This window comes from Leptopilina boulardi, unplaced genomic scaffold, assembly GCF_019393585.1.
Source record: "Leptopilina boulardi isolate dan_hultmark-lab unplaced genomic scaffold, ZJU_Lbou_2.1 LbouV2_372, whole genome shotgun sequence".
Taxonomy (NCBI): Eukaryota; Metazoa; Arthropoda; class Insecta; order Hymenoptera; family Figitidae; genus Leptopilina; species Leptopilina boulardi.
Window position 1 is genome coordinate 3,388,954 of NW_026137943.1, and position 20,639 is coordinate 3,409,592.

Here is a 20,639-nt window from a genome sequence, read left to right on the forward strand (position 1 = left end):
TATATGTTGATAAAATGAATTTTTGGATTTTGTAAATATGCAAAGAAAATTAGTTTGTTTAATGAATTTAAAAAAAAAGTTAAATTTGAATGACTACAAAGTTTCCTCCACGATGAAGCAAAACACTGATAAGATAATTATAATTATGTTTCTTTCCGCATATGCAATTACAAAATTAGCTTGCAGGAAAATTTTTTTATAATAAAAACACTTGTAATACTCATATTGATCCTCAATAAATGTTTTTGACATCATTTAGCCACTGAAAGTCTAATTAAGAATATACATAAAAAAAATATCTTTTGAGTTTAGTTTAAAAGTAGAAAAAAAATATAATTAATATGTCCCCGATTTTTTTAGTTTTACTTTTTGTCACTGTTATCTCTGCCAATGGAAATGAAAATTTATGTAAGCATAAAAAAATATTAGTTCAAATACAGTTTATTTATTGCAAATAAAAATTATTTGGTTCAAGTATAAATATTTATTTTGCTCAAGAAAATTTTTATTTGATAATAAATGAACCGATTATATGAATTAAATTTTATTTTAAAAAAATTGCTTTTATATTAATGTCTAATTATAAATTTTATGTATTAATTTCAATAGTACCGTTTATAATTCTTCCCCCACAAATTACCGCATGTGGACCAAATGGAGTTTTGAGTGATTGTGCATCAAGGTGTCCATTAAAATGTAGTAATTACAGGGAATCTAAACCACGTTTTTGTACCGATGTTAGTTGCTTTTATATTTTTAATGAATTTATTCTTTTATTATTATTAAATAATAATATTCTATAATTTTCAATTAATATAGCAAATAATTATTTTTTTCTCATAAACAGGATTGTGTAAAAGGATGTAAATGTCATCCAGGTTACATAATAGACGATGCATCAGGATTGTGCATTTCACCTCAATATTGTAATAAAATAGTTGCTTCTAATTCATAAATTATCAGAAAGCAGACAAGAAATCGATTTTTAAATTTAACTTATACAGAATTTATATATACATAAACTGAAAAATTATTTAACAGAATTTAGAATTAATCAAATTTTCATTTGTTGAAATTAACTTTCGGAGGCGAATTCTAAAATTAACGAATCAGAAATTACTGGTAAAAATTTTGATTGGCTAATTTTCCAATTCGCGCCGAAATTTTTCTGCCGAATGTTTCATTTGAAATAAAGTTTTTAATTATGTCATTAATAAATTTCAAAAATTATTTTATTATTATATTATATTAATTTTATATTATATATTCTCATGTTTTAAAACAAACTTTTTTTTTTTGCAAATTCCAAGTATAAAACTACATAAGAAAGTTGAGGGTACCATGAGTGACCTTGAAAACTGGTATATGGTATATATCTCGAAGAGTAAAAAGAACGTGCGTACTTAGTGTACTCACGAAGTTTAACTCCTTTGTCGTATAAACTCCGAATACATGTACTTCAAACAATTACGTACGGCAATTTACAAGACATGAAGCATCGTATGTACATATACACGATTCTCTCTTTATTACATTTGTTCTTTTTCATCTTATCTGTTTGGCGCGCATAACTCGTTAAATTCATTAAATTGATTTCTTCTTTTTTTCCCCTTATATTAATTTTTTTTAACTAGGTAAAAAATTATTATATTATTATAATAATTATTTTAATGATAAAAAATAAATTTTCAGAGGGGAGAAGGGATCAATTTTTGAGTTTAAAAAAATGTTAACAATTTTTATTGAAAATATAAAATTATCAGAAAAAAAAATGAAATAGATATAGTAGAGTTTTTTTTACAAGAGGTCAATGACCGTATTCGTGATAGTTGCCATCAGGACCTGAATTTTCGGTGGTATTGAACCTGGGAGTGAAATGCGCCCCCCCTTTCTTTCTCTCTCTCTCACTCTCTCTCTATATATGTATAGATATATACATATATATATATACATATATATGTATTGTGGTCCCGGAGACCTCTCCATAGATGATGTTATCCTGACGACTTCGTTGTCCGACGCGTTGCCAAAATTCGGTGATGATTGATGGCTATTAACTATCAACCCACTTGAAATTCCTACCTTTCTATAATAATATTTTCAGACCTGTATGACGACAAAACTGATATGCACGCAACTGGAGTGCATTCGATACATATAAGTAGAAGCACAATCAAAACGTGTTTGTGTGTATGTTCCTTCATCAGGAACGTATCTATCGTTTCACATGCCCTTTAATATTTTGAAAAAAATATATTTTTCCATTTTTTTTTTTCACAGAAATTTTTTCTACACAGAAATTTACCATTAACTGTCAATGTAATGTTATTCAAGTTTTACTTTTACGCCGACAGTGGGCGCAGTTTTAATATTTTGAGTAAAGGGTAAAAAAAGAACCCCGCAGTATCGTAATTTTCCCTATATACTATAGGGAAAGTTTACTGTAGCAGCGAATTATTTACTCTCACATCAAATTACGTTAGCTAATATATAGGGGGACAGGGAATAAATTTACTGTGGGGTCAAAAATGTTTGCTGTGACAGTAAATTTTTAAAAATTAAAGTAAACTTTTTCGTTGTCTTAGCAAAAAATTTAACTGTGGTTACTAATTTTGATAGATCCGATAGCAAACATCGGTTAGCGTTTGTAATTTCTTTTTTTTCCATGTATATAATAGAAAATTGATTACTTTTTAAAACAATTTATTAGAAAATAACAAAATTATAAATATTTTTTTTATTTTTATAATAAATAAATGCGTAACAAAAAAGTGTTTTATATGTAATTTTATGAATTCGTAAAAGTAGAAAAGAAATATTTTATTCGGGTAAAGGAACTTCCTCCCATAATTTTTTGTAACTTCCATCGCCTCTATTTTTACAAGTCAATTTAATAAGATCGTCACTTGCAGTCTTTAAATCGTAGGCCCAACCAATATTTCCAAATTGTTTGATAAAAAATGAAGTTAAATTAAAATCATATTTGCCAAGTCCACCTGCACGATAATCCCATGGAAATGTATGATGATAATTGTGCCATCCTTCTCCAGTTGAAAAAAGAACGACAAGATAATTTTCACTTGGCATTATGGAGCTATTTTTTGAAAATAAAAAAATTTATAAACATAATAACAAATTTTTATTATTTTATTATTAATTTATTATTAATAATAATTTTTTTTTCCTATATATAAAATAATACCTGTCAAATGGTTTTGATCCAAACAAATGTGATGCACTATTAACTAATGCTATGGAATTTACTGTTAGCATAGAACGCATAAAAAATTGTGACATAATTGACCAATACCAAGTTTCACCCCATAAATAAACTGGCACAAGTGCTGGTAGGGTAATCATTAGAGTCATAAATTTGCCAAAATGTCTGCGAACAAATAATATTGTTTTTTTAACCAGTGAAAAAATATTTTTTCTCAGAGTCAAATAAATATTTATTTGTTTCAATACAATATATTTATTTGTTTCAAAAAAATATATTTATTTGGTTTAAAATAAAAATTTTATTTATACTAAATAAATTTTTTTATTTAAAAAAAAAATAACCGATTATTTGAATGAAAAAAAAAAATTTTTTTTTGTTCTTTTTTTTGTCAGTGTAGATTGAATTTTATACCTATCTCCAAAAGCAACCACAGGATCTGCTTTTACATCACTCATATCACATTCCTTTAGTCGTTTAAGAAATTCCGGATGTTTTTTTTGCACCCACCATCCTATGTGAGAAAAGACAAAACCCCGAGTTGCAGTGTGAGGATCGGCATCTGTGTCCGTATATCTATGATGAACTCTATGTATTTTGACCCAATCGTATATTGAGAACTATATACAATATAAAATAAACACTAAAATTGTATTAAATGATACAATTTATTTATAAAATTAAAAAAAAAAATAATAATACTTACATTGCCTGCGCAATAATGACCAAAAGCCATAAAAATTCGAAGGGGTAAATTTGCTTTGAATGATCGATGAGCCCAGTAACGATGAGCACCACCACATGTGCCAAATGCAGCGTAAACATGAACAATTAACACTGAGAAGAAAATTTCTTTTTAATTTTTTTTTTCAAAATTTCTAAACTAGATTAAAAAAATCCAAAAATAAAATTTTTTTAAATTAACAAAAAAAAAAAATACAATAAACTGAAAGTAAAATTTAACAGAAATTTTATTATTATTTTGTAACATATATTTTTATATTTTTTAACGAAATTATTTGAAATAGAATAGAAAAATCCAAAAATGAATTATAAAAATTAAAAAAATTACTAAAAATCAAAAAATAAAAAGTTTCAATTAAAATAGAAATTTTTATTATTATTTTAAAACACATACACCATATAAATGTTAATTTGTGTGTTTTGTAGGGAAAAGTCAAAAATCCATATAAAGCAATAGAGACCCATATAGTGTACATAAAAAATCTGCTCCACAACATATTTTTTCTCCATCTATTTAAGCTTTCCAAAAATGTTTCATTTTCATATTCCAGACTTTTATTGTTATCTTCAGCTGACACTGTCATTTTTTTTGTGTATAAAATTCTAAGTATTTATTTTCCTTTATTTTTGCAGTAATAATTATATTTTAGTTTTTAATTTAAAAAAAATCCACTATATTTAAAACTATTTTTTATTTTTAATATAATATTAAAAAAAAGTAATTTTAATTTTTAAGACAGGTTCTTTAATACAGTACAGCCGAAGATGAATTGAAGACTAAATTGAAAATTTGAAATATTGCATTTTGAGCTTACATAAATTAAACATAAATAAATAAACAAAATTTTAACAATGTCCGACCTTCATAAAAGTTAAAGGAAATGATATTTTTTTTATGCTTTATCGAATTGTTATACCTATATAAGTAGAAATTATCGAAATGAATTATTCATTTTTTTTTATAGTCCATAGTTGAGAAATGATTAACCTCGGTGCAAAAATATTTATGAATATTGTGTTTATAAACCATTGTTTATATATTTTTTTATTTCACCATTTTTATATATTTTCATTTAAATTTTTTTAATCATTAAATTTTCTTTATTGCATATTCAAAATCGTATTTTTTTGTTATTACAAATTTGCACATTAAATTATTTTCATTTAGACGGTGGAATTTCTTCTCAATTGTTTTTTTTTTGCAACTTTCATTGACTCTATTTTTTACAAATTAATTTAATAAATATCGTCACTTTAAATAATAGGGCCCGCTGTCTATTATTCGAAATTGCTTTTTTAAAAATGAGATTCAATTAATTTAAAATTCAATTTAATTAGTTGATAATTGAAAAACAATGAACTTTTTCTCACATTTGAATAAAATGTTTTTTTTCCTTTCGATCGATTTTTATTAATTATATTTAAAATTGTGTTTTTTTTTAAATACTAATTTTTTGTTTCCTTTGTTTTTTAAATTTAAATTAACATTGATTACATAACTAAATTAAATTAACATTGATTACGTAACTAAATAAAAAAAAATAAAATTAACATTTATTACATAAGTAAATAAAGAATAATTTAACATTTATTACATAACTAAATAAAGAAATTAAATTAAAATTGTTTACATCGGAAAAAATTTGTATTATTTTATTTTTTTATTTTGTTTATTATAAGAATATTATTATTTTTTTCTAATTGGTTGCGCGTACTAAAATTAGCTTCGTAAGCTTTAAAAATATATATATATAATTATAATGAAAATTTGAGAAAAAAAATTCAATCGAAATAGAGAAAATACATTTGATGATTGTGAATAAAATGACTTCACTTCATTTACTTGCTTATCAGCAGTGACTCGACTTGCCTCTTCACTAGTCTGCTTGCCGTTGCCACAACAACATGCGTGGCTCTTTATTAACGACAATTAACATTCATTGAAATTGACTAATTTACTATACAATGTATAATAAAAGTTGCAAAATTACTCAATCTCTTATATAATTAACTTTTTATATTTTTCTTTTCCAAAAAAAAAAGCACTGTATAATATTTTCATTATATATTCTCTTTATGGGAAACACCCCTAAGAATTAATTAACAGTGAATAAAATAAGAAAATAAAAAAAAAATAAATAAATAAATAAAATTTAAATTCAAAATATAAATATGAATCAGTGATTAAAGTGTCGAATTATAAAAAACAATATTTATAATTTAATAAAAAATTTACTGTAATTTGTTATTTTAATTCTCCTTTCAAATGTTATTCGTCTTTTCAGGTTTTCAAAAAATTTTTTTTTTCTCTCGAAATTTGGAATTTTTTTTTTTTCAATTTTAGTTTAGTTTATAATAATTATATTGAACTAAATTATTATAAATATTAATAATTAATAAAAATATTTATAAAAAAAAATATTAAAAAATACAATATAAAAAAATTAGTAGTAGAAGAAATTAGTTTTTTGGATCACAATAAACTACTCTAGCTGTAACAAATATAATCATCTATTAAATAAATATTTTTTTGTATCAAATAAAATGTATTTAAACCAATAATTTCTCTATTTCAAACAAAATTTAATTAATTCAAATAAATAACAATAATAATATATATTAAATACCTCGAAATATTTATTATTTCTTTATTATATTATTTATTTTTATATAATTTAATATATATATATATATATATATATATATATATATATATATATATATATATATTAAGAATTATATTATTATTATTATCATTTTATTATAAAAATTTGTAAAAATTAAATTTGTTAAAAAAAATATTTTTTGATATTTTTTTTTTTAGTATTTTTTTCTCGCGTCGAGTTTAGTGAGAGGGGAGTGTAGAGGTATAATAAGAGAAAAAAAAGAGTCTCAGCCAACTAACAACGAGGCGAACATGCCAGAGTGAAAAGACAAGCTCCTACGCCGCGTGTTAACCGGATAATGGGTTAGCCAATGTGGATGACTCGCCGTCTTTTGATAGGCAGGTGAGAAGTGAGAAGTCTTGCTTGGCGAGTGTCAACGCTATATACGGAGACCAGCCCTTACATACAAATATATATAGAAATTTTTATTTTTTTTTTTTTATTTTTTTCTCAAACGTCTTAACGTCTCATATGGGCACACTGCATAATGTCGCCGCAAGGACTCCGTATCCCGCGGATTCTTTCCCAGGCAAACATAAATATCATAGAGATTAAAATACACTTTTCTTCACTTATATTTATATATCTCAGTGAATACAATCAATATATATATATATATATAGTATAATAATCTTACAACTCTTTATAGTATCCTGTTAATCTTGCGTCGAAATCGAGCTAAATCGGACGTTTTAACGATGTCCGTTTATTAAATAAATGCCTTTCTTTCGTTTTCTGAACCTTCTCTCTTCGACCCATTGATTCTAATTTGTTATTCGTTATCCGTCAGCTTAAAAAAAAATAATTACAATTTTCCTCCTGTATTTTTTTAAAAACCAAACATTTTTTTTTCTTTTTCCCATTTTTTTAAAAATTTATTTTAATATTTTTTTCTAAGTGGGGAAAAAAAAATGAAGGTCAATAAATTTTCCGATAAAGAAAAGTCAGTGAGAAATTAAAATAAGGTAAAAAATTTAAAAAAAAAAATTATTATTATTTTTTTTTTTTTTGAGAAAACGAAATTTAAAATTTAATGAACTATATAAATGAAGGTAAGGTGTATTGAGTTCGGTTTGGAGGTTTGGCGAAAGCGTTGGAGGGTCCACACAGATGGCAATGGAATGAAAATATTCAAAAGGCGACCACGTGCATTCTAATCGCGACTTCCCGATGTTAGGAAAACAGAAGAGCGAGAAGGTCTTTATCATTGAAAGCCGGTTTGTCAATATGATAAGCGTATATGTTGCTTGAAGTTATGGACTCCTGATACAAACGCGGGCTCCTTATTCGGTTGTAGGTGGAACGTGTCTGTCTCTCCCTCATCCCCACCTTTCTGCCAACTGCACTTGTGACGTCACTTTTGTCTTTATCATCGTTGCGAGCGAATCGCGATACGTCAGCAAATAATAATAATAATAATATTTAAAAAAATAGTATTGTTTTTGTTTAGGTCGTATTTTATTAATTAAAAATATGCGTGTATATACACGAATTACAAACGTTTCGTCTTGTCTCACGATCAGACCTCCTCTCAGTGTTAAGAATTTTCTGCGAAAAAACATATCAAAATGAAAAAGATTCAGAAGCACATGTAAAACATAACCTCACAAAACTATTTACCTTATATTTTGATATGAAGTAAATTCGATCAATGGAAGGTAAAGAAAAATACATAAAACAGATTTATATTATTTTGTCAAGTTGCGACGTTTCGATGGTTTGGTTTACCATATTCTTCAGGCTAATTTATTAAATAAAACACCAAATTAATAAATACACAAAATTAGACACATAAATTAAAACACTAAATAATAATAATACCTGAATATTTAAAATAATACTACATTGCAACTAGTCAATCCATTTTTAAAATTATCGTTAAAAATTAAAAGGTAAAACACTACAAAAATTAGATACGCGACAATTTTCGTCATTTCGATGCGAGCATCAAGTCAAAACTGAATTAAAATTTGTTTTGGAGGAATACTATACGTGTTAAAAAAAAGGAAGTCAATGAACTCATAGGTAAATAGTGTATAGAGGAAAAGACCTTCAAGATTCTATTATGAATTTAATTTTCTAATAAGAGGGAAATACGTTTTATTAAGAAAACAAATATCTTTTTTTCTTATTAATTGTAGAATCGTTACTTAAAATATGAATCATTTCGGAAATAGAGCATTTTTTATAATTTTTTTTATGATCAAGTATAATGGTATTCTTTCAATCGAAATCATGATCAAAATTTAGTTGATGTGCACGAACCACAGATTTATCGTTTTTATTATTTTTATGTTCATTGATATACGTGTGTTCAATGAACGTTTTGTTTGGCCAATATAATTTGCAGGGCAACTCTTGCAATTAAATTTGTAAACAACATTCGTTTCTTGCCACTTCTCGGTTTTACCTATTCTTTTAATAGTGAATTTTATAATTTGAATTAATATAAATAGTTTCGACATTTCACGTATTTCATTATCAATACATCTGTAACATTATTTAATTGTTATAATACTTTAAAGGTTATATATCAGCACAAAATTTCATAATTATATAACATTTAAATCGTTATAGAAATTCGTTAATAGTTTTTTTTATGTCAGTGAACATTGTCAGTCACATTACGATTAAATAAATATTGCACAAATAAATGAATAGATATTAATAAATAATGTCATTTGATAAAAGTCAAAAATAACAACAATGTAAACATGACGCTAATAGGTTATGCTAACACTTAAAGGGAAGGAGTACATTATAATGACGACTGTAATGAAGATCTGTTATAGATGGCGTAACTTGATAATAGGTGATTAACTAAGGCTAATATTTTATATTATTATTTAGTACTTTTTAACATTAAAAATCAATTTTTTGAATTTTTATATTTAAAATTGATTTATTTACTTATTTTATATTTATTTAAGATTTATATTTAAAATTTTGTGAATTAAAGAAAATCAAAAAAAATACGGTAAAATAAAAATTAAACGGGGTGAAAATTTGGTTGAATTTTAAAATATTTACATTTGTAAATAATAAATGTAAATGTTTTTAATATTCAATCAAATTTCCATCCAGTTTAGTTTTTATTTAACAGCTATTTTTTTTATTCTTTTCAATTTATAGAATTTTCATATTTAATAAAATTTATAGATATTTAAAATTTATTTTATTTACATTATTCTATTATTCTATTATATATAATTACATAAAAGTAAATAATTGTAAATTATAGTATTATATTATAGTAAATATAAATTATACACTGAAAAAAAATTTTATTTGAGTCAATTAAATAGTATTTGTTTAAAATACAATTCAAATAAAAATTATTTGATTCAAGTAAATATTTATTTCGATAATAGTAATCGAGTATTTCAATCAATTATATTTTTTTTATTTTTTTATTTTACAATTATAAATTATACAATGATTCGCGATTCGGTTCAATGTCAGATCAGAATCAATATTTGATATTTATTGAACGAGATAAATTTATAAAAAAAAAAAAAATTGAAAACTTTGTTATAATTGAAAAATTGCGAAATTTTGCAAATTAAAATTACTCTTCTTTGTGATTAATGGTGTATTTAAAAAATTTATTTATTTTTTGACAAAATATCGATTTATGAGAAAAATTAACATTCGTTTGACAATTTTCAAATGTTAATAATTTTAATTTATTGAATTTTAATTTTTTAAATTTAATTCTCAATTTTCTTCTCTTAATCAATGACATAAATCGTGAAAAAGTATTTTTTTGTTTAACTATTTTTCTATTTTTTTGTTGAAACAAATTTTTATCATTTTTTTTCCAACGTGAAACAATAATTTCAATAATAAAAGAAATAATTGAAATTGTATAACCCGATATTAAAATAATAATTAAAAGATACATTAATTCAGATGAGAATTTAGTTTTTTGTTCAGTTACAGCCATATTATAAAGATTAATTTTTGAGCGTATTTTCCATTTTTCAATTAAACCATTTTCAATTAATCGAAGAATAATATCATTAAAACGCTTTGCAAATCTTGAACTTGGTTCAAATAAATAAACCAATAAACTTGGCATCCAACGTTCGGGTACAATTTTTGCATCAGTGCGTGATAAATGTGTTAAAAAATAATCTTCAAATACATTTGGTTTTCGATGATCAACGAAACATGAGACATTTTTAAAATCAATCATATCTTGAAAACATTTCGCTGAATGATCAATGCCTTCATAAATATGTGCTTTCTCTATTAATATTCTATAATTAGAATCTATTAAATAATATTTAGAACTATAAGCGGATAATGATAAATCCATAAATGGCGTTAAATCAGAATTAACAAGATCTTCCAATGAATTTATTTCTAATTCATATTCCTTTCTTATACTAACATTTGTCAATGTTGTATGTAAATAAATTGAATAAACAAGACTAGTGAGTAATAAACAGCCAAAAATAAATTTTTCACGTAAACGTTGAGGTTCATTTGGTGCGACTAATGATAAAATAACTAAAAAAATATTCATTATATTCCATGTGAATTTATCAAATTTTAAAACAAATGCAAGAATCAATATTCCAATAAGTGTACCAACATTGGTAATAAATATAAAAAATAAATGTTTCATATCAATTATTGTTGTACTAATTGTTTTTCTTGGTACAGCAGCAACTATCCATTCAACTGATAATATTTGACTAACCAAAAATGGTTCATGACTACAAGCAATGCCAGGTTTAGTAATACGATTAACAATCATTTGAATTTCATTATTAACTAAATCTTTTGTTATTGAATAAAGAAAATCCTTTTTTTTACATCCAAAAAATTTGATTATTGTATTGTTTCCAGTGAAATTAATTTTAAAATTCATTAATTGCGATAATACTTTAAGTAACACAACATCGCCATTAATATTCATAAGTACACTTTCTGGTAAATTTAAATCAATATTTTCACCAAATGCACCAGAAACATTCATTACATGTTGATATAAATTTTTTATTTTATCAGGAAACCATATTGGTTTATGACGTATTATTTCTTTTCTATAACCATAATTAAATAAATTATAATAATGTAATTCACCAATTTCATTACGTTGATAACATTGAAAATAATCAGTTTCATTATTAATAATTATTGGTTTTAATAATGTAACATCGCTAAATTGATTTGACCAAAAATCAATCATTAATTCATTATATTTATTGGTATTATTTTTTGTTAAATGAATTATTAAACATTTTGGACGCATTTCTGTATGTGTGGAATCAATTAAAAAATTCATTGCTAATTTATAATTGAATTTTTCTGATGAATATATAAATATAAAAAATGATATTTCCGATTGATTACCCAATGATTCAATACGTGAATATAATCCCTTGGGTATTTCATCTAATGTATAAATAAATGATGGACAATTCAATTTATTTGGTATAATATAATTTAAATCATAATCACGTAAAATTTCATAATTTTCAACAATAAATACAATTTGATATTGTTTAAAGTCATTTGATAAATAATTTTTTAAAAGTAGTCGCCAATCATCTGATTTTAAACAATTTATTTGTTTATAATTCAATGTTGTTAGAAAAATTATTAATAATTTCATTGGATCCATTAGCATCGATTAATAAAAAAACTGAAAGAAAATTAAATTTTAATTTAAAAAAAATTGTTTTTTTTTTTTTTATATTTTAACAAAATTATCACTCACCATTTATTGTTGAATACAAGTAAGAAAATATCAAAATAGAGGAAAATTTTTTTCACATCTTTCTCAATAGAGCGCTTCTTTTCGACTGAATATTCATGTATTGTGTAAATAAAAAAATGTGTAATAAAAAAAAATAAATAATAGAAGTTTAAATAATAAATATTTTTGTTTTTATACTTTATGTAAGGATATTATATTTCATGTGAAAGTTTGAAAACTAAAAGTAGTTTTTCTCTTGGATGTTCAAATGTGATTCATTAAATATTCATAATAATTGATAAATATATGCAAGGAATTGTAATAAAACTTTTCCATTATTTTCAATGTTTATTTATTTATTTTACATTTAAATTTTCATATATTAAATTTTTAATTAAGTTCAAAATTAATTTATAGAAATTAATTGCATTATTTAAATAATGCAACTTCAAATTGGTTATTTATTACTTAAACAATTTGAAATTCAAATGTAAAACTGAATTAATTCGCTATTTTTTTCATATTGTAACCAAATTTTTTTTTTTTTTTTTATTAAGAAAAACTACCCTGAACATTATTATTCTTCTTGTTGATAAAATCCTTCCGTATAAAAATGCTTTATGTAAAAGATAATCAATATTGTAGATATTTTGTAAAATAAAAGAATAAAAATTTGAATTTCCTGAAAATTGAATTTTTTAAAATTTGTGTCTTTAAAATTTTTTTTCTAAAAAAATTTGATTTTAAAAATCAAAAAATTTAATTTTTTTTTAAATTAGTTTAAAATAATAATAGTTGAAAAATTTTTATTTTACAAAATTTATTATAGTCACACTTATTTTAATTTTATTTTTTTGTTTTTTTTTTTTTGTTTTGTTTTCGAGTAATTTTCAATATTTTTTCCAATTTATATTTTAAATTCCCTTGTGAACTAAATTGCCAACGATCATTCAGTTATCATTCTTTGATAATAAAAACTCAATAGAAATTCGAAGTTCTATTTTATTCGTAAAGATGGCACAGTGTTGTCGAGTTCTACATTAAACCTGCTTTACTGAGCGCCGATAACGTATGTGTATTTGAAAAAAAAAAATCGATACACTAAACAAAATTTTACACCAAATTTAATATTATTTATGACGATGAACAATTTTAAATAAATACAAAAAAAAATTGTTTTCTCTTTTAAATCATAAAAAATGGAATGAAAAGAAATGATAAATTACTGAAAAACGAATATCTAGCTAAAATTTTCGCAACATAAAACTTAATTTTCTATATTTAAATTTCTTCCTTTTTTTTTTTTTTGATGTGCAATAGAAATGGATTTTAACTTGAAAAAAAATGAAATGTGCAGAACAGAAATGTAAAAAGTCGAATTTAATCTTCGTCGTCGCTTACGATTATACGTGTTTGTTTTATTTTCTGAATTTTTCCGCTTTCGGGATCTTCCTCCTCTTCGTCGCTTTGCAACACTCGACGTTTTTTTGTTAGAGGCGTATCTATGTCTGAATTCAGAGAGCGGTCCCTCTTCAATTCTTCTAAAATGTAAAATTTACAAATAAATGAAACCATAGTCAAGAGAATTTTAAATTTTAATCCGTGAAAAAAAATATAAATTTTTTAAATAAAATATTTAGAATAATAATTGGCAATAAAAATAGTTTTGCAATGTTTTAAAAGAGAAAATTTAATATACTCACCCGAAGTTGAAATTTTTGTATTTTCTATTTCGGAATCTGAAGAATCTGAAACTAATTGAATTCGTCCCATTTTTGTTTTTGTTGACTCATCATTTTCTGTAATGGAAATAAATTAAAATTTTATTTGTTTTTTTTTTTTACAAGAGGAGAAGGATAAGTATTTTTAAAATAAATTTATAATTTTTTATCATTGTAAAAAATCAATTTACTTTGTTTTTTTTTAATTCATAAAATACTCACTTGAATTTAAATTCGTGATTTTTGTTGTACTTTCAATTTCGGAATCTGAAGAATCTGATATCGATTGAATTCGTTTTAACTTTGAGTTTCGATTCGTTGTCTTTTCTTTCTCTAAAAAGAAATAAATCAATTTTATGTATTTATGCATTCTAGTAAAAGAAAATCAATATCAATACTCACTTGAATTCAGAGTTGAGATTTTTGTTGTTTCTATTTTTGAATCCGAGGAATCTGACACTTGTACTTGTTCTGTATTTGTCGTTTCGTCTTCTTTTAAAAAAAAAGGAAATAAATTATAAAAATTTGTTTTTTCTTTTTTTAAATCCAAGTATATACTTACTTAAATCTACATTAGATATTTTTGTACTTTCGTTTTCTGAATCCGAGGAATCTGACGATATTTGTATTCGTTCTGTCTCTACTTTTTCTGCAAAAAGAAAAAAAAAGAACGTTGTGTTGATTTTTCGATTTCTATTAATCAATGAATGAATACTCACTCGAATTTAGAGTCGAAACTTTTGTACTTTTCATTTCGGAATCCGTGGAATCTGACACTAATTGAATTCGTTCCGTGTTTAATTTTGGCTTTTCCGGCTCTTCTATTTCTGAAAAACGGAAGTAATTGCATTTTCTTTTTTTTATAATTTTTTTTTAAAAGCAATTAAAAACAATAGTGTAGTAAATTTTTTGATTTTCCAATGTGTTTTAAATATAACGTGGCAATTTTTGTATATTTGTAGTTGAGTCACAATATTCGATATCTCTCTCTCTCTCTCTCTCTCTCTCTCTCTCTCTCTCTCTCTCTCTCTCTCTCTCTCTCTCTCTCTCTCTCTCTCTCTCTCTCTCTCTCTCTCTCTCTCTCTCTCTCTCTCTCTCTCTCTCTCTAAATGGAGAACGCGGGCAATATCGGTAAATGGTGAGAATAGCGAATCGAGAGCAGAAAACAGTTTTGAAAGCAAGCCAGTATGAGAAAAGTTGTGTGGAAAAAAATCCATGTTTCTTGATAAGAAATAAATATAAAATATGATTTGAAACCATAATTTTTTTATATACTTGAAAGTAGTGATATGTTTTCTTATTGGCTTTTTATTTACTTTTTTTTTTTATCTCTCCTTGGAGAAAGAAATATACTCGTGTGAATATTGAGATTTCATCAGATTCTGAACCAGATGTTTCAATAATTTCAAGGAAAAAGCAAAACTTGAAAATCGTAATTTAATCTTTTATCTGCCAATAAAGATGGAATTTTAATAAGATTTTCAAATTGAATTTCCAGCAAAATAAAAGTTTAGAATTGGATTATAGAAGAATAATTGAATAATTTTCCAGATTTTTATAGCGATGTTATAAGCAGGCCTCGGATTATACGACTTTTTTTTGACTTATTTTAATAAAATGCAACATTTTTTACTTTTTTTTTACAAATTTTACAAAATTTAAAAAAAACGCATTTTTTTAGTGTACAATGCAGATATTCTTCAGATATTTTTTAATTCAATTATTTAACAAATTTTTAACTAAAATTCTTCACTAAATTAATTTTTTTAAAATAATTTTAATGAAATTCTTCACAAATTCAATTATCTTAAACTATTTTTCAATTAAAATTTTTTTGAAATTTAATAAATGTTTATAATTAAAAAAAAAAATTAACAAATAAAATTACAAAAAATTTTTTTAATTCAAATCACTTGAAATTTAATTATTTGCAAAAATTTTCAATTATTTTTAAATGATTTTTATAATATTCTTCGAAAATTCAATTATCTGAAATCATTTTTCACTTAAAAGATTTTCAAATTATTCTATTTTTGTCTGCAATTTCTAATTGATTTTTTAGTAATAGAAATTATCAAAAAATTTTAATTAAAAATCACTTGAAGTTTAATTAATGTTTAAAAATCAAAATTGTAATTCTTTGAAAATTCAATTACTTTTAAAAAATGTTATCTAAAATTATTTGATAAATTATTATTTTTAATTCTGTAAAATTTAATTATTGTTTGAAAATTAACAAAATCTTTTGAAATTCGTATAAATTGCTTAAATTAGACTTACAAAAATTATAAAAATGGAACTTTAAGAATTTTTTTTTTTTTTTTAGAAATTTGTTCTACTTAAATAAAATTTTGAAAATTTTTCTTACAATTAGTTCAATTCTGAAATATTTGAAATAAATTTTCTTTAATTTCCAAAAATTAATTTTTTTAATAATATTCATTATAGAATTATTCTCATTACAGAATTAATAAAATGAATTTAATATCTAATAATTAAATTTTGTTAAAATAAAAAAATCGACTTTATTTGCAATATAAATCGACTTTTTTTGTGCTTGAAAGTCAATCTGAAGCCTGTATTTTAATTTTTATTTATTTAATTTCTTTTTTTTTTTGAAAAAATTCTTACCATTGTTCTTTTTGTACGATTGTCTAAGTTTTTCGAATACATCTTCGTCCTCGGAATCTGAATCGATTGCAGTTTTCTTGGGCTCTGAGGACAGTAAATAAAGAATATAAATGAAAATGAATTTTAAGTAGATGAAAGGGATGAAAAACGTTTTTTTTTTTTATTTTTATACCGACCTTCAGTAACAAATTCACCTCTTAGGGCAGCTTCAATGAGATTGCAGCGTTTTTTAATCGAAGCCGGAAGCATATTAGCTGGTATTCTCCAAAAATTTTGCTCCTGATCCGGAGGTTCAATTCCCATTGCGCGAATAAGTCGTTGAAAACTTGGCGAATCCATTGCAGCCGATGTTTCACCGGTCAATGGCACCAGAGCAATTCCTTCATCACTTTCCTCATCTCTATTATCCAAGGATTCTTCCAAACTTTCCGTAATCCACTTTAATGCCTCCTGCATGCCTAATCAAAAAAAAAAGTTTACTCCCATCAATCTAGTTTTTCTCCCAAAAAATAATTTTTTCTCTAATGGAAGATTAATTTTGTAGAATAGTGAAAAAATATATATATATTTACCATTATTAATCACGTCTTTCAACAATCCTGATAATTGAAAATCAGAGTAAATAAACGTGGCCTTTTTCTGCTTTCCTTTCTTTTGTTGTTTCCTTGAAGTTGATGGAACGTCACGTGAAGATGTCGATCCATCACTATCAGAATCATCAGAATCACTTCCGGATTCATTTCTCGATACAATTTCCCATGAAGATTTTGGCTCTGTTTTGAAAATAAATATTGTAAAAAAAAGAGGAAATTTTTTGTCAATGATCTATTTGAAATTTTCTTGTCTAATATAAAAGGACTATAAAGGATAATACATGAGCAATTTTACTTGGACCTATTCTCATGTATATTCCATTTCGTTTATTGATTCACTCACGAAATGTATATATGTAACGAAATGAGACTCCCCCCACTTCCCCAATTGTCAAGATAGTAAATCCTTAAAAGTATTTTCAAAAAGACGATAGATGTTTATGTATGCAGTAACATTTTATAAAATTCCCAAGAGCTTTCTTGCCATGGCAAAACAACCTTTAATATTTCATATACCTCTGCTTTTACCTCTGCTATCCGATCTATTGCGATGCATTGAATACAAATGAGGTTCGAGAGTGAGAAACAATTTCTATGGTAAATATGAAATTTTCTGCAACGCCACCACAAGAGACAAACAACAAACCACCCCTCATCCCCCTCTCGTTGGATTAAGTAACAAGGTTGTTTTAATTTTTTTCCACGCATATTAGATTAAAAAAGACAAAGGCAAATTTACCCATTTTTTTTTTTTTTTTTTTTGCTATAGCGGATTATTTTCTGCAACAAATTTTTTTCAACGCTTCATAATTAGTTCAACAATTTTTTTTTTTCCCCCTCTGGCAACGAATTCAAAATCAGAATAACAATGTTATGCCACGATTTTTTAAATAGAATTTCAAAGAATAATAACAAAAGAGGCAAATATTTATTTTTCAAATAATTAGTTGATTTAAAAAATAAAGAGGAATTAAAAATTAAATTTTCATTCAACGATAAATTTAAAGTAAATTTATTTTTTTTTAAAAAGTATTAAATAAATTCTGGAAAATTGCATCTTATCGAAATGGAGTTTAAAGGAATTTTGTAGATTCATAAAAATTTTATGGAACAGAAGGTAATGCGAAAAGATTGTAGACGATATTTGGAAATTCTTGAACAGTATAAAGATTAGAGAATACATAAAATTCAAAAATTCTTGAGTATTTTTTTAATATTGTAAAAAGAATTACTTTTCAACATTAAATCTATTTTTCCTCAAAAAAAAAACATTCTAATTTTTTTTTTTTTTTTTTTTTTAATCAGAAAAGATTGAAAAATTTTTTTCTAGAAAAATTCTAATTCTAAAAATCAATAAAAATCATTGAAATGGAAATATTGCAAAAAAAAAACCGCACTACAGAAATTTATTACCATTTTGAAAAAAAAGGGCTGTGTTTTTCATTTGAATATGAAAACAAGGGAATCAACATTGAAACTTGAAATTGATGGATATATATGCATCGCGATAGCAAAATGCGAAGAGAGAGCTATCGGGCTTATTGCGAAAGCTGAAAAGCTAACAGACAAGATGATGAGAAACGCTTGAACAAAAGGTGGCAACAACTGACACTAACGCCCCCGTTAAAGTGACATAATATGAAACTTTGGAAATGTTAAAGTTGAAATGCATATGAGGAGAGCTGCTTTATCAAATCACTCATTGTCAGTCGAGTTTCCATTTAAATAAAATAAAATATCCCGTCTAAATGGATCTTAAATGAAAACAAAAATAAAAAAGTTCATCTTTAACTTAAAAATACCGACGAAAATCAATGAATGCAATCGGTAAAGATTTTATCTGGCATTTTTAAAATATTTTCATCAAAGTTTTTTCTAATTCAATTTTTTAATTTTTTCTAATTGTATTCATTGAATATTTCTTTTTTTTAATATTTACTTTTTTTCTAAAAATATTTTTCTAATTTATTTTCTAATTATTTTATTTTTAATTATTATTAAAAAAGGAAATTTTTTTCGAATAATATAATTTTGTTTTTTTGTTTTAAAATTATTGTGTCAAAACAATACTAATCCTAAAATTTCTGTCCATATAGAAAATAAAAATTCATTTATATTTTGAATTTCAAAAGATTTTTTTCCATGTACAAAATAAAAAATAATTTGTGCTTTGAATTTCAAAAAATTTCCGCCCATATTAAAATATAAAAAAAATCATTAGAAAATTAGAAAAAATATTAATAGATTCAAGAATCAATTTTTTAGAAAAATTGTATAAGAAATTTTCGAAAATGTTTAAGAATATTCTAAAATTAAAATAATCGAAAAAACCGGTAGAAAATTATTTTTTTCATTACAATTTTAAATAAAATTTTTTTATGACAATTATTGAAGTACAAGATTTTAAAACAAAAGGAACTGAAAAGATTTTAAAAGAGAGAAAGAAACTAAAATGGATATTTATAAAAACAAAACAAAAAAAAAAAAAAAAAAAAAAAGTGGGAACATAATGGATATTTTGTAAAAAAGAAGAAAACGGAATATAATGGATTTTTGAAATAAAATGAAACGGAAGTTATCTCTTCAAGGTTCAACTTTTCAGGATGTAATTTCAAATATATCACCAAGAAAGTAGACAGAGGTCAGTGGTGTAAAATCCTTCAGTCAATAGGGTTATAACCGAACAGATTGAACTCAAATCGAGGAATGAGAGTATAAGGAAGATATATGGAGTTGGGAGAATTGGCAGAAACGATTTGAGGTCTAAATCAAACAAAAAAAAAAAAAAAGACGAACCTGCGTTACTTTTCTTGGTGCGTTTTTTACGCAGCTCCTTTCGATCCTTCGCCAATCCCAGCTCGAGAAGTTTCTCTTTGATCTTTGATTTGGGTCGCTTGATCCGCAATTCATCATAAATAAGGTCCACAGGATCTTGCGAGAAATATTTTCTTTTTAAATCATCCTTTTTTTTTATATAAAAAAATATTCTTTAGCAAGAAAGAAACTAATATAAAATTTTTTTCTTTTTAAATTCTTTTATTAATATATTTTTTCTTGAAAAATTTTTTTTTGAAATTAAAATAAATACCATCTTGTTCTCTGACATGTTCCCAGATTTCTGTCAATTGAGCCACTTCCTCCTCAGACCATTCTTTTGGTAGTCTCTTTTGAATTTCATTTCTCACTGCCTAAAATCAAAAGAAAAAGAACAGTTTTCCTTTTTTTCCATAAAATCCAATTCTGTAAATATATAAAGTCTTGAAGACGTAACTCCCTGTGGAATTGCGATGAAGAATGTGTCTCAAGTTTTGCAACGAAAAATAATCCATGCATAGCGGAGACATAAATTTCGTC

The 20,639-nt window shown here is 24.3% G+C and overlaps 3 protein-coding genes and 1 long non-coding RNA gene across 4 annotated transcripts in view; 1 reads left to right on the forward strand and 3 right to left on the reverse strand.

Moving 5' to 3' along the window:
• The first annotated feature begins 236 nt into the window (after positions 1 to 236).
• Positions 237 to 1,601, forward strand: LOC127287628 (venom peptide SjAPI-2-like). Its single transcript, XM_051314658.1, has 3 exons — positions 237 to 408; positions 610 to 737; positions 848 to 1,601. Exons 1-3 carry the CDS (start codon positions 342 to 344, stop codon positions 953 to 955), a joined length of 303 nt encoding a protein of 100 aa, XP_051170615.1. The 5' UTR covers positions 237 to 341; the 3' UTR covers positions 956 to 1,601.
• A 1,144-nt stretch (positions 1,602 to 2,745) lies between these two features.
• Positions 2,746 to 4,717, reverse strand: LOC127287627 (acyl-CoA Delta-9 desaturase-like). The gene is made up of 5 exons (XM_051314657.1): positions 4,359 to 4,717; positions 3,927 to 4,057; positions 3,635 to 3,840; positions 3,203 to 3,385; positions 2,746 to 3,094 (listed from the first exon to the last, which is right to left on the reverse strand). Exons 1-5 carry the CDS (start codon positions 4,546 to 4,548, stop codon positions 2,821 to 2,823), a joined length of 984 nt encoding a protein of 327 aa, XP_051170614.1. The 5' UTR covers positions 4,549 to 4,717; the 3' UTR covers positions 2,746 to 2,820.
• A 2,470-nt stretch (positions 4,718 to 7,187) lies between these two features.
• On the reverse strand, positions 7,188 to 9,337 carry LOC127287629 (uncharacterized). The gene is made up of 3 exons (XR_007843899.1): positions 8,452 to 9,337; positions 8,251 to 8,371; positions 7,188 to 8,178 (listed from the first exon to the last, which is right to left on the reverse strand). It is a non-coding gene; the product is annotated as an uncharacterized LOC127287629 (long non-coding RNA).
• Positions 9,338 to 13,324: 3,987 nt separating this feature from the next.
• LOC127287626 (protein timeless homolog) overlaps positions 13,325 to 20,639 on the reverse strand; it is a 60,027-nt gene continuing 52,712 nt past the window's right edge. The window contains exons 7-17 of the mRNA XM_051314655.1: positions 20,374 to 20,473; positions 20,082 to 20,216; positions 17,265 to 17,465; positions 16,869 to 17,150; positions 16,693 to 16,776; positions 14,781 to 14,888; positions 14,624 to 14,710; positions 14,464 to 14,553; positions 14,284 to 14,394; positions 14,044 to 14,139; positions 13,325 to 13,881 (exon numbers count right to left, since the gene is read on the reverse strand). Coding sequence (XP_051170612.1) covers positions 13,721 to 13,881; positions 14,044 to 14,139; positions 14,284 to 14,394; positions 14,464 to 14,553; positions 14,624 to 14,710; positions 14,781 to 14,888; positions 16,693 to 16,776; positions 16,869 to 17,150; positions 17,265 to 17,465; positions 20,082 to 20,216; positions 20,374 to 20,473 — 1,455 coding nt within the window. The 3' untranslated portion in view covers positions 13,325 to 13,720. The remainder of the gene's footprint in view (positions 13,882 to 14,043; positions 14,140 to 14,283; positions 14,395 to 14,463; positions 14,554 to 14,623; positions 14,711 to 14,780; positions 14,889 to 16,692; positions 16,777 to 16,868; positions 17,151 to 17,264; positions 17,466 to 20,081; positions 20,217 to 20,373; positions 20,474 to 20,639) is intronic.